Genomic DNA, 14,936 nt, shown 5'->3' with positions numbered 1-14,936 from the left:
ATTTATTAAATAACTAAATTTTTATTGTTCATATGTGGTTAATAAAAAATTAATAACATCTCAATAAAAGTATTAATTAGTGATATACTTGAAAAAGTGCAGTAATAAAAATATAAAGTAAAAGTGATGAACCACGTACTAAACATTCAGTAACAAATAGAGCTATTAAAATGCTAGAACTGCGGCATATACGAAATTGTTGAAGAAAATGATCAAATTAAAATAACAGACTATATTAATAATGGAACATCAGCGCAAAATACTAGTTATATACTAGTTTCCCATAAATATTATATTTTATAACAATACTTAAAAAATATATAGTATTGTGACCAAAAAGAAAAAATCTTGCTAATAAATTGAAAATTATTAGTAAATTTTTCGCTGTTTAGAAAGATCAGAAGAATTCTTTAAAACTGATTTGTCAGATCATTAAAAAAGCTAAGAAATCACATTCCAAAAGAACTGCTAAAGCTATATTTTAAGGGTTTAAAAAGGTTTTTACACTTCAAGATTTATATGGTAACATAATAGGCTACCAAGCCTGTGGTACATTTCTAGTATCACTGTAATAACCCAATTTTAATTAAAATAAATATGTTAAATTTGTTTTTTTTTTTAATATTTTTTTTATATTTCTATTACAAAAAATTATATAGGTATATGTCTCATTTAAGTAATGATACATATTTATATTATGAATATAATATTTTTTGAATATACTTAGCAGGGTTAAATATATTTCTTGATAGTGTCGTATATAGTACTAGAACACTAAGATTGGTTATCATTGAGAGAAACATTTTATGTCTGGAATTAAAATATACTATATTTCTATTAATTTTTTCCATTTAATTTTAATTGAAACTTATAAAGAAGACTCAGCTTTTAATTCTAACAATTTTCTAATGTGTATTAATTTAGTGTTATTTATTTTAGTATTATCCTGTACCTTCGTGATAAAACATATTATTATGTTAGCTGTATTCGGCTGCTCCGAAATGTATAATAAAAATTTTTGCATACTGTTAAAATTATTTTTATCCTCCACTTTTTGTTTTAAATATTTAAATATTTTTTTTTTTACAATTTTCAAATTAAAGAAACTTTTTAATTTTGTTTGAAATATGACTGGAATATTCATTAAGATTTCCAATGAAATTTTTGCAGCTGTAGCTAAGATGATTAAGTAAATTACTTAACTAGCAAGACAGTGGTGTTGTTGTGTTAGAAACTTTAGCAGAAGAATTGTTATGTTTTGCTACATTTCGGAGAGACTGAATACACCTATTCTTATACACCTATTGTACACCTATAACATAATATATATTATGTTACTGTTAAGAATCTGAAATAGGAAAAGTATACTAATTTCACCCCACTATAAAATTTGGTTCTAATTTGGTTAAACTAAGTTTAAGTTGAATATCACTAATATTATAGGAAAAATAGGAGAAATTAGAAACACTTCACGCCACTATGTGACTCAGTTTCTATTTATTTTTATAAGATTGGGATAAGATTGGTAATTCATTAGATATTGCAATGAATGCATATAGTCATTGGAAACTATTAGAAAATGTATCTCACCTAGCTTCAACTTTTTTATTTAATATTTGTTTAATTGCAATTAGATTCCAATTTATTTAGTTGGGATAATATTAATTTAGATTTCGGTAAATATTGCAATAATAAACGAAATTGAAAAAGTCACCCCGCCTTATTTTATATATTTAATATTTATTTATTCGGGATAAGGTTTCAATTTTCACTCAGAATTCATTCGATAATGCTATATGTAGAAAAACATAGTAATAGAAAATAGAACAAATACTAATAAGTAATAAATAATAAGTAATAAAAAAAGTTAGAAGAAGGTGGGTAGCCTCATTTTATTTTTTTAATATTTATCTGTTTGCGATTAGATTACAAATTATTTTTATAAGTTTGATTTTATTTTCATACATATATATAGAGATCATTAGATTATTAGGTATTTCATTAAATATTGAATATGTTTAGTTTTTATATGTCATTATTTTTCTAATTCACTTTTTATAGTATATTTTAAGTGTTTCAAAAATTAACATAAAATTTAATAAGATGTATCGAACATATTTAGAAGCCCTAGGTTTATTCTGTATTTAATATACTTAATAACAAAAACCATATCTATGTTTAAAATACATATCAAAAATTTATATATTAGTCTAAAAATTTACTTACGTTTTTTTTTAAGATTTATATATTATTATTTATTTTAATTTTTTTTTTTAACAACGAATTTATTTAATTAAACTCCATCTGAATATGAACACAGAATTTGCAACTTTGCTAAACTAATTAAAAGACAATCAGAGAATTACTATGCAAATTGTAATATTAAATGAAATAAAAAGTATACATAATAAAAGTTATATTTTTTTTTGTTTTAAACAAAATAAATTAGAAAAATCATAAAAAAAAACTTCAAACGAGTGTGTTTAAAAATTTGCAAATTGCAAAGCATTAAGAACGCGTTCAACATAAAATAAATTTCAGTAATTGGCATTACCACAAACACAGTCTACTTGCTTCCATTTGCTGGCTAATGCTCAGACTTTTGCTCCATTCATTCATTCATTTTGGCAAAGCGCCTAAGACACTTCTCCACATATGCCTTATGCCTTATGCTGTTTACAGTTTACAGTTTACAGTTTGCTGTTTGCTGTTGACGACGCAATGGCGCATTCTTTCACGAAATCCCTGTTTTAATTTTCGTCCTTTTGCGCAAAAATCATCAGCGTTAATGTTGTTGTTAAATTATATTAAAAATTTCAAAACTCAAAAATTGTTACGTGTTCGTTTTGCGAAAACACGGCCATGACGTCGACACGTACAAAATAAATTATATATATTAAAAAACAACTACAACAGGATAAATATAGTTTGTGTTACATACAAAATGGCGACAGAGTTCATGCTTCGTGCATACCACGCGAAAATACACGATCAAATTTTCAAATGTTTAAATTTTCAACTATTTAACTTTTACATATGGATGTATATAATATATATTGTATATGCTTTTGTTTTTGTTTTTGTTTTTAATTTCTTCTGTTTTGTCATTTTAATTCATTTTGTTTATTTATTTAATTTGCTTTATTATTATTGTCAAACAAAGGAAATTAGAAATAAGAATAAAATACAACAACAAATACACAACATTCGTTGTGAGTGTGAACACGTAGTACATAATAACTAACCAACACGGGTAAGTAAATAAGAGAGATAGTTAAATAGATAGAGATAGTTATAAATAGATAGATAGAGGAAACACAAAGTGAATTTTATTAATTAAAAATTAAGAAATAAAAGTATTTACACAAAAATGAGTGGAAATTCAATTTAATATGAAACACATCCAAATGCAATATGAAAAAAATAAAACACAAGAGTTTTGTGAAATTAATAATCGAAGGATTTAACTTATTTTTTTTTGTTTTTTGTATTGATATGTTTTAGGTTAACACTGATAAAGCTTATATATACAACAACAATAACAATTGTAATAATAATAGTAATAAAAATAATAATCATAATAAACTAAATAATAGCGTTATGCCAAAGTATAAGTTTGAAAGATAAAATCAACAAAATCACAAAAAGTTCTTTCAGTTAAAATATGCAAAAATATACTGTGTTGAAATCATATATTTGCTAGTGTGTGTGTTAGTGTTTTTGTGTAGAATTTATAATAAAAAAGTTATTATAATAACAAAAGATAATAGAAAAAGTAATAATAACAAAATCACTCCGTGTTTGTGGTTATCACTCACAGCGGTTGTCTTATAACAAACTTAAGTTAGCAACGCATATAATCGCAATGTGTTACAGTTATGACTTCATAAAGCCTACGAGTTTGTTATAAACTCAAACCACTGTAACAATTTAAGTTTTATTAAAAGAATAAACATATCGAATATAAAACATAAAAAATAAACATACAAAGAAAATTGAAAACAAAAAATTTGAAAAACTATACATATAAAATACAAAAAAAAAATACATATAAAATTCAAATCAAAAAAAAAAATATAAAAAGGAATTAATGTACAAAAAGTGAAACACAAAAACGAAAATATAAAATATAAAACATAAAAAAGGCAGAAAGTAAAAGCAACTTGTACCGAATATACGAAAACAAAAGATCTTGTGTATTTGCACGTGTGTATTTCCATATACGAGTACACCGTGACGTATGAGTAACGCATTTTATGTATTTCGTTCGTATTCAATGAATGAATATTTATGAGAAGTGTTTGAGAGTTTTTGCTTTTGTTGTGATTAAATCAATATAAAATATTCAAATAATATGCAATATGATGAGAAATGTAGTTTTTATGTTATTTTATTGTTTTACTTTTAAATATTGTTAAATGCATTTGTACAACAACAACATAAGATGATACGACATTAATTGTTTTTGATTTTTTCTGTTTTGCTTTTTTTGTAATTGTATTGGAATGCAAAATATAACTTACCTCTTGTGGTGGTACATCATATGTTCGAGTACGCAAGTCCACCCTTGCGTAGGAGTCAATACATGGTAAAATGAAAAATATTCCTGAAAAAAATGAAATTTAAGAAATATTAATTATGTTAATAATTTGAGTTTATGATTAATAGAAATATTTTTAAAATAAATTAGATGCAGTAAAGTATCTTTAACATAGTACATAAGTAAAAATGGAATGCGTAAAAAATTAAAAATTTGTTAACTAATTAATGGAATTATTTTTAGACTCAAATAGATTTATAAAATAATTTAAAAAATTTTAAGTTTATGAAAAAGATAAGGATACCCTAGGAACATATGTAACTGAAAATGAAATGAGTAAAAAATAAATAATTCATTTATTTTAATTCTTTAAAAAAAATTATTTTAATTTTGATATTTTTTTGTATGCTCTTGGATTAGGAACTAGGAATTATAATTATACTCTAATAAAACTAAAAAATAAAATCTTAAGCTTAGAAAAAGATACCCACATGAACATATATAACTAATAATGAAATTTGTAAAAAATTAATAAATTATTTATTTTAATGCTCAAAAAAATTATTTTAATTTTAATCCTTTTTTGTGGACAATAAACCTAAAAAATTAAAATCTTAACTTTATGGAAAAGATGGGATAAGTAAAAAATTAATAACACATTTATTTCTACGTTCAAAGATATTATTTTAGTTTTAATATCTTTTTGTGGACTATAAGATTAATTTTTTTTTTCATTCAATCATGAATTGGTTTTATTTTATCATAAATTTTATTTAAATTTATTAACAAGTTCAATATTTCCATGGTCACCTTAAGATACTATGCATTTTGTTTTACATAAAAATAAAATTGACCTGATATTAAAAATAAAAGTTTTAAGATATTCTAGGCAGTACAGTACTATTTTTATAATCCATAAATTTTAAATAATTATTATTAAAGTACAATAAAAAAATTCAAACTTTTTATTCTGATTATGGCAAACCAAAAATTTTTCAAAAATTCAATTTGACAAATACATGCAAGGCAAAACACATACGTAAAACTATATGATAGCAAATGTATGCAGGAAAAGTTATATACAGTCGACGATCTGATAACGATCAAGGGAGTGTTGAAAACCATGTAAAGTATGATGTTATGAAGGCAGCATACACCGATCACCATAACAAAACATTAATCAGTTATGAATATATAGTAAGGAATGTAATACACTCAGAAATTTGGTTGATTTAACTAGATTTTAATTAAACCTCAGGTCAAAATATTCTTACACATCATGTAGGTTCAACCATATCACATATAGGCTTTTATATCTTCTTTACCACATGAGCTAAAATTATTAACAATAATGATCATCTCTCATCTCTAACAAAATCAATCAATTTAACAACATAGTATTTGGTTAGAGCACACTTTTTTGAGTGTAGTAATCTACAGAGTAAAGACAGTGGGAATATTTTATTATTAAACTTGTGTTAAAATATATCAAAAGTAAAAATATATTGAAAGCCTCAATTGTAATATAATATTCTTTGTTTCACTTAAATAATATATTATATTTTACAAATGAAGTTATATATATTATTAAAAAAATTACTACAAGAAAGTAAATTCTGAAACTGTACTGCACATAAATTAATTTCAATGATAAATATGACGAATTTACATAAGTAAACCTCAACAATTCTTCTTAAAATGGTTTTATACAAAAGAACAAAAAAATTGTGAAGATATAAACTACATATATATGTATATATAAATGTTTTTTCTTTTTTTGTGGAGAACAAATAAGAATGTCATAACATGAATAAAAATGCTAAATTAGATCAAGTGGCGCAATTAACATGAATTGCTTGGAACGTTGGCTTCATACTTACCAGGACCTTTGGCTCCGCCTTGCATTAAGCGACCTAAACGGAATATAACAGCACGTTCGTATTCCTGCACCACCTGAAAAATACGTGGAAAATATAAATAAAAATATTTTCCTCACAATAACAAAACATAAAAATAACAACAAAAACAAAAAAAAAACATGAAATAAAACAAACATTTGAAGCAGCAGAGAAAGTATATGAATGGGAAAATTTCTTTTATAAAAGAAATAAAATAAAAAGAGATTCAATGAATAAATAAAAAGAAATGGCAATGGCAAATGGTAAATGGGAAATGGAAAATGGCAAAATGCATAAACTTTGAAATATAATTTTTCAAAGTCCATTTATCAGAGTTTTCTGCTTTACTGCCTCGTATGCAAAAGTGTTATGCAGAAGATGTCAATTGCTCTACTTACCTTGAAGCAAACAAACAAACTGAAGGGCAACGTCAGTATTACCAGGGCAACCGATAGGAATATTAGCAATTTTCCACACGTTGATGCCTTATCACTGATGTCTTCATCGGCTAATAAAAAATGTGTATAAATGAAATATTATTAATTTTTTAAATAATTTCATTTCAAATAATCTCACATAAAATAACATACATAACTATTTTTTATTAAATATATACATAACAATTTTTTAATAACAGACACTTCAACTAAAAAAACTTTTGATTGTAAATTCTTATCTGAAATTTTTTCTGAAATATTAATTAATTTTTAAATGCCAGCACAGACTATTTTTAACCATTTTTTTTTTGTTTACTTTATTCAAATTGAAATTCATTTTGTTTTTTTTTCTTTTATTTTTCAATTTTTGAATTTAAATAGAATATTAAAAATATTGCATAAATTTAAAATATTGCAGTTCGTAACGCTAAAAAACTTATAATACGTTTAATATGAAAATAATTTATTTTTTATGGCATCAGAAGAGATTTGTAGTTTTTCTACCGTCTCATGGAAAGTTTTTGAAATGTGGTTAAGTAAAACTCATCAAAGTTTTAAGTAGTTGGATAACACTTTGAAAAGTGAATTAAAAATAAATTTTCAAATTCCGTTTGCATTTTACGAAATTTGAAAATAATAGCCATCGTGACACGTTATAAAAATTTATTGTTTCAAAGTTTTGCATAAATTGGGTGTTATTACCTACATTGGGTTAAACCAGAACAGAGTTTTTGGTTTGTTTTTTAGTCAGTCATTAGAATACAATCTGTTTTGATCGAATTCATCATCATTAGTTTATATTTTGTAACAATTAAATTCAGTTTAATCGAAAATATATATCACTAATATATCATATCATATGTATATATCATATGCAATCAAATGAGCAGACCAGCAATGACCTGGAGAAGGACAATTCAGCTGGAGACGGGCAAATCGTTTAGCATGTTAACAGCAATAACACAAAATAGAAACCAGTGGAAGACTTTTGTAGACACCTTAATCTCCTAATGAACTACGGAAACAATAATAATAATCAAATGAAAGATGAAATAAAATTTTAATATCGGATGTTTTTTTAGCTGCCTGAAAAATTAAAATGATAATACAAGATAGAAATATTTTTTCTATCTTTTAATTTGTGTTATTATAATCTGGTAAATAATTTCATGGTAATTATTTTTTGAATCTGATTTCCCGCATATGCCGCGGCTACGAGTTACATGCTCCATTCGATCAGTTCAATTTTTTAAATATTTTTTGCAATAAATGTGACCGTATGGCGTTAATGGTGGATGAACATTGGCTTGCAATATTTCAAGGGTTGTTGATTTGTTGGCATAAACCAATGACAACATTACCCTATAAAAACAGGACCAGTTAACAGGACCACTTCTAGAAATAAAGTCAACAAATTGATTTCGCAACATATCGATTGTCAAGCGTGCTCAATGGAAAGGCGCTGTCTTGTGGTCGATGAAACCTATTGGCGTCGATGTTTAACTGATTAATTTTTGGAAACAAAAACTCGGGCAGCATGCCTCGATAGCCATTAGCCGTAATGGCAATTCCTTTCTCATTTTTGCTTCGAAAGAAATAAAGATGGATAATACCGCCAGCTTGTAAATTGCACCAAGCAATCAATTTTAATGAATGTAATAGTGATTCGTTAAGGGCTTGAGGATTATCTTCCTTCCATATACGGAAATTTTACTTATTTTACGTAGCCATTTAATCAAAAACTCTATGAATTTCACAAAAATATTTACTTTTTTAAAGTATATTTCCACAATTTAGAAGCATTAAGGGATTCAGTATGAATTGCTAAACCTTACTGAACAGATATGTCAACATAATTTTGCATTCCCCGTTGTCAAACCATAGTTATCAATAATGATAATTCTTATGCAGGTAAAAAACAACTACGATACAATTTGTCTATATCAGAAAAAGCATTACAACAAGATACATTTTGAAAGTGAAAAGGTTTTAAAGATCGTATGCTTCTGTATGCATATTTGCTATTAAGCGGATTAAATTCTGATACATATTACTGAACATCCCTGTTTTGACCAAAGTGGCAAAGTACGGAGAGAAGTTCAATCGAAATTTCTCTCTTGCTCTTATTCTTAAATTTTTAGTGTATTCTGATATGACTCTCTATATTATGTCTTTTGCGCATGACCAAAAAGAGCATAAAATTTACGCGACCATTTGTAATATGACTGTCTGCATAACATGATCCTAAGAAAATTCGTAAGTTACGTTCAGTGTTGCCAGATTGGAATTGCATTAAGTATTTAAAAGTGGTAATAAACAATATGAAATAAAAAGTGGTGAAGAGAACTGATATTTTGTTTAATTCTCGGATATATTTCTAATGCATATTTCTAACTAATTTTTGAGAAATATTATTCTGTGAAAATAATATATACGTATATGTATAAGTGCAATTAACATGTTAAAAATGAGTTCTTTCAATTCGTATACTTTTTAAAATAACATAGTAGCGTACTGTTCTTAAATTTTTAAGATATACTCAATTAAAATTAAGAATTTTATTTTTTATAAATTAAAAACTTCTTTATTTATTATTATTTGAGTTGTCGTTTTCAGTATAATTGGCGTTCTTAAAACTTTATGTAGACGAATTTTCAAAATTATTAGGAGGTAAGATTACTACTTTGCATATGTCATGTTAGTAATAATTTTTTGCACAGACTTCCACCGGTGAGAGGGTTTATTTCCAGATCTTTTTTGATTACAATTTTAAAAGATGCTGTGGTCTTCGAGTGGTAAGATTTGTAATTATGATCATTTATATCATTATAATATATTTTGTTTAGTCTTGGAGAATTAAATATAAAACAGAATCCTGCACAATACAACACTAAAAAGCACTTATAACAGAATTTCTCGGTTCTTGCTTATTGGGTGCTTTATTTTACGATTGGTAAGATTCATAATATTAATCTTAATAATATTAAATTATTAATATTTTGTGAACAGTTAGTTTTGAATACCAAGTATTTAACAGTGGATTTATTTTGCACAATATTATAGCACTTCTTGTCGCACCAGTTTCTGCACGTTCACAAGTAGTAAAGTGGTAAGGGTTATAACTATTTAGTACTATTTTGGTAATCTTTTTTTGAATAATTCGAATAATTAAATATAACGAAATTAAACTTAATATTTTAGCATTATTTTAGGTGTGTTTCCGATTTTATTTAAAAAATTAATTTTAATTGTAGTAATTATTATTAAATTATTTTCCATAAAAACTATTAACATGGAATATAAATTATATTTAAAAAATATAATTAGATCATATATAATAATATATGAACAATATTGATATTTTAATATTAATTATTAATTCATTTTTCTATTTTCTATTTTAATATGGTAAGAATATAAGAAAATATACTAGAAACATTTTTTGTTAGGAATACATTCAATTGGAAGAGAGCGTCGACTCACAGAATAGTAAGAATAATAATTTTTAAGATTTTATTTATTAAATAATTTTCTCTATATGTAGAATTGATTAGTCGCTTTCTGATGTATGATAAACTATATACTTCAAAAATATTTTAAGGTAAGCATGAGATTAATATATATTATAATTCTGTACTATAATACCTTATAACTATAATAATAGTTATATATTATAGTTATATAAATTATATAAATTACATTCCTAAACATTTTTTTATCTATGTATAAATGTTAACAAATATTTATATGATCATTAAAATAAACATTAACAAATTGTTTAAATCTGTATACATTTTCTGATTGACTTGCATATATTTTGCAGAATTTTGAAGGTTCCGATTATAAGAGTGTCATTGGACTTCCGTAAGATATATTTTTTTATTTACCCTAAAAAGTAGAATACTATTTAGGTGTTCAAAAGCACATCATTAATATCTTTCTTAGTCCAGTTTTATTTTAAGCACATCTACATTTTTTAAGATAATTTATTGCACTTTTTTTAGGAAACTGTAAAAATGGCTGACAACAACACTGTTATATCCAAAATATTTAAGCAATTTCAAGAGAGTGTAGATGAAGAATTTTTCATTGAGAACCCCCGCTTGCTGGATATATTTAATATAGCCAAAAAAGCTTTAAAGATTTTATTAATAGTAGGATCAATTCTATTGACCCTCTATAATATATTTTATAAATAATAAAGCATGATTTTGTAAAAATTTATTTTTGTTTTTTAATTTAAAATATTGTTTTTAACAAATATAAATTACTGCATATATGTACTAAAATTGATGACTCTACACATCGATTATTGGATGACTTTGACGCAATAAAGAGGATGAAATTAGTGTCAGTAGCTATGAATACACAGGGTCTAATTTAGCTGGTACATTTTTTAAACAATCTTGCTTAAATAATTTATAATTTTTCAATCAACTGAAGCGAGATTTTACATCAATTCCAAAATATATGTACAATTTAAAATGTTTCTAATGCACTACACCATTAGCATGTAACATTTTTGTCTCTATAGTTCTATAAATAATAGTTCGAGTATAGTAGACTCAAAGGCAATGCTACAGCTACCAATGCATTTTCAAAATTTCAGTATTCAAAAGAATATTTTAAAGCTATTTATAAACTGATGCAATGACTAGTTTGAATTTGTTCAAGAAAACACAAAATCGAAATGTCAACAAAGTGAAAACAGGAACAACAGTGAAACAAGGATTTATTTTTGCAATAGGGCATCAACATATGTTATAACAAGATTTAATTTATTATGTTAATTTATATCAATTTCTATACGATGATGAAATAATAGAAATTAATGTTACTAATAATCCTCAGGGACCTCAAGATTGATCCAATCAAAAAATTTATTAAGGGTAGAGTCCTGAAATTATTTGCGAAACCTGAGAGACTTACCAACACGCGTTATCAAATCTCAGAATGGTTACAGGCTCCTCGGGAAGGTATGCAGATCTGAGGTCAATTATTGCTTAGTCTGATGAAGTGATAAACAATAATCCAGTCAAGGCGTAGAGGGGTTTTAAAAATACCTCGAGTTAAGAAAGTGTAAAAGTGCTCAAGTGCACTGGCTCAAATAGAAATAAATAAATAATAATATTACATGCATTGGCGTTTCCAGTCAGAGCATGATACTGCATATTATTCTGTGAGCTAGAAAATGTAATTAAAGAAAGCATTATCTAAGACCAAACGATTTATTGGCGGTAAATTCTTTTCAGTGGAAGTTATTATTGAATAAAGAGAGTGAATTATAAAAATAACAATGATTCGAGACTTGGAAGTAAATATCGAATGTGCTATGCATAAAGACACAAATATTTGAACAGTTAAGGAAAATTAGACTTTTAAAATATGTTTATAAAATTTTGCCATTTTGTCTCATTATCATGTCTCATTATTAATGTCACTACTGTATATGGTATTTATCTATTGTATGAATTTATGTATCAAAAAATAAATATTTCCTATCAGTTTGAAATGAAATCTTATACCACTTAAAAAATATATTATACTTACTGCTTTAGCCAAAATGCTATTATAAAATAACTATTGTCTTGCGCTTGAACTGTATCAAATATTATTTTTTATTTTTTTTAACTCTTATTGTGAAAAAATATCTCATTATTAGCAAGAACTCTACTGTACAAAAGTTTCATCTCATTTATTAGGTGGTAGTTTGAATTAATGGCTGATTTGCCACACATATATGAAACCATGGCTGCTTAAAGTAGAAAAACTCACGATGCAACGTCTTTCTATCTTAAAAGCATAATGGGCAGCTACGCCCATAATATAAGCGAAACAAATATCTTGTACTTTATTTTTCGTTATCGTTTTACTATTATTTATTATTTTTATAAAAACTAATTCACACGCAAAAAAAAATAGTTTGTGAAGTTATTGTGTTTTCTTTATATACTCGCAGTATAGAAACATGTTCAATTGCCTTGAGGTACCAAATTCCACACGTCGGTACTAAGATCCTCTACACCATTTAAATATATTTTTGAATGAAAATCAATAATCAAATGGAATAATTTTATGCTTTAACATTAATAATTTTTCAAATCACACATATTATTTATTAGTGATTTTTTTTATCACTATTATTTGATTCATATAATAACTTTAAATCAAATTTAATGATACCCAACTGCGTAATTATTTAGAGTCATAAAACACCTTGGAAGTGTTCATTTCAATAGCTTTTCATCTGTTTTCATTTTTCTTTTCTTTTTTAAGATGAAATGTATTATTTTTTATCTCATTTCACTAAATTCATTTTAATTATTTTCTTTTTCCTCTTTTTTTTTCTAATTTATTCAATTTCTGTTACTAGGAAACTCTTAGCTGTAGTGAAAGCGCAGAAGAAACTAAGAAAATTGAGCTTTAATTAAAATGTAGCGCATGGAACTCTTAATTTGGGTTCTTTTCTCGGTGGGCTGTAACTGCTGATGGGGGATTTGTAATTGGTACAAGGCAATTGTTAGCTAATTTCAGTTAACACTACGTCAAGCAGCAATTGAAAAGGATATTATTTTTCTCTAACAAATGATGAAAAAAAAGGAAAAAATTAGTACTAAGTAGAAAAAATTTTTTTGGCATTGAGCTAAAAACAGTTTTATGAGTTTATGGTGTAAAGTTTTTAATTGTAAATTTATTTTAAAAAAAAAAATTATAACAAAATTTATGTATCGCCTTTCAGTATACTTATATATCCTAGACAACGCCAATCTTCTGATTGCCAATTTCTCATAGAAGTAATGTAATAATAACAGCTCAGATAAAAGCCAAATATAATTAGTGAATATTTTTCTTTAGGAATATCGCACTCTCATGGAAACCACAAAAGCAACAACACAACAGTTCAGATAAATAAACTTCAACTGAAACAGGGCGGCCATGGCGATACATTTGTGCTTTCTTATCAAAATAACAGCGCAGAGTAAAGATAATATTAATAATTTTGTGTAATGTACGAGCACAGAACAGTAAATAAACAAAAAAAACAAATATGAAAAAAAGAAAAATTACACTCAGTGCAAAAAGTTAATACACAAAAAAATCAACAAAAAAGTTCATTTGAAGACAAACGAACACGTATAATCCGCAACGCTGCAAATGAAATATGCAAAAAGCACACAAATAACTAATGAAATAAAGAAGAAGGATACGCAACTGGATATTATCCTGCACACAATTGTGGTAGCTCAAATAATAAATATTTAATTTGGTTTTATATTCAGTTCCTCTTTTTTTGCAGCAAACGCAACAAAAGGTTGCCTGCCAAATTCATACTCGATTTGTTGGTTGGTCCTTTTTCAGATACATATTTTCCTTAGACACTAAATAAATATTTAATGTAAGCAGCGACAACATGACGCCGCAATTCCCATGAATTGACATTAATTGAATCAACAGTGATTTCTTGTTTACAATTAAATCCATCCATTCATCCCAAATTATATACCAGAAAAAAAAATAAATTTGAATTTTATACAGTCCCCAGGCATAAATAAGAATTTCAAATTTCAAATATTAAATCATTTTTCTTATAATTTTTTTTTTGTTTTTTTTTTAAGCATTAATTTACACTTACAATGAAGAAATCCGCGAGAATGTTTAGCGGTCATATCTGAAAATATAATTTTGGAAAATTTGTATAGAATTCTTGAATGTGTTAAAAGGGTTGCCTTTATTTTATCTTGGTAAATTCTCAGTGGTTAAATAACAACAACAGCTGACATGCTATAAGGTTTACTAAAACAAAAAACAAAATTATTTATTTATATACGAGTAATTATAAAGAACAGTATCATTGTACGAGTTATTCTATACAACCTATGAAGCAGCAAATTACGCTTATCATATAATTTATATCTTCAGCTTTTAAAACAATAAATACAAACAAATAAGTTCAGGAACAGCATGAATCCTGTCCATTATTTTAAGGCAATTCGATTAAGTACACATATTTACTACTGATATATATATGTATATGTCTCTATATAAATTTGTACAAATATA

At 25.6% G+C, this 14,936-nt stretch overlaps 1 protein-coding gene and 1 long non-coding RNA gene across 4 annotated transcripts; one reads left to right on the top strand and one right to left on the bottom strand.

Annotated features, from left to right (window-relative positions):
• Nucleotides 1–4,523: 4,523 nt before the first annotated feature.
• On the bottom strand, nt 4,524–14,542 carry LOC119667645 (band 7 protein CG42540-like; the record flags this gene model as incomplete). Its single annotated transcript, XM_038076951.1, is given in 4 exon segments — nt 4,524–4,606; nt 6,421–6,493; nt 6,837–6,946; nt 14,509–14,542. Coding segments are annotated over 4 exon segments (300 nt in total), but the record flags the coding sequence as incomplete, so codon positions are not given.
• Nucleotides 9,443–11,077, top strand: LOC119672618. 3 transcript variants are annotated; one of them, XR_005251932.1, is made up of 8 exons: nt 9,443–9,545; nt 9,596–9,670; nt 9,722–9,828; nt 9,885–9,984; nt 10,325–10,364; nt 10,420–10,476; nt 10,699–10,739; nt 10,880–11,077. It is a non-coding gene; the product is annotated as an uncharacterized LOC119672618 (long non-coding RNA). The 3 variants fall into 3 exon arrangements; XR_005251930.1 differs by having other exon boundaries at nt 10,289–10,364; XR_005251931.1 differs by lacking the exon at nt 10,420–10,476 and having other exon boundaries at nt 10,289–10,364.
• Nucleotides 14,543–14,936: the final 394 nt, after the last annotated feature.

Source organism: Teleopsis dalmanni, chromosome 1, assembly GCF_002237135.1.
Source record: "Teleopsis dalmanni isolate 2A chromosome 1, ASM223713v2, whole genome shotgun sequence".
In the NCBI taxonomy this organism is placed as follows: domain Eukaryota; kingdom Metazoa; phylum Arthropoda; class Insecta; order Diptera; family Diopsidae; genus Teleopsis; species Teleopsis dalmanni.
The sequence above is the reverse complement of the archived record's forward strand: the minus strand, read 5'-3'. Positions and strand labels throughout refer to the sequence as shown.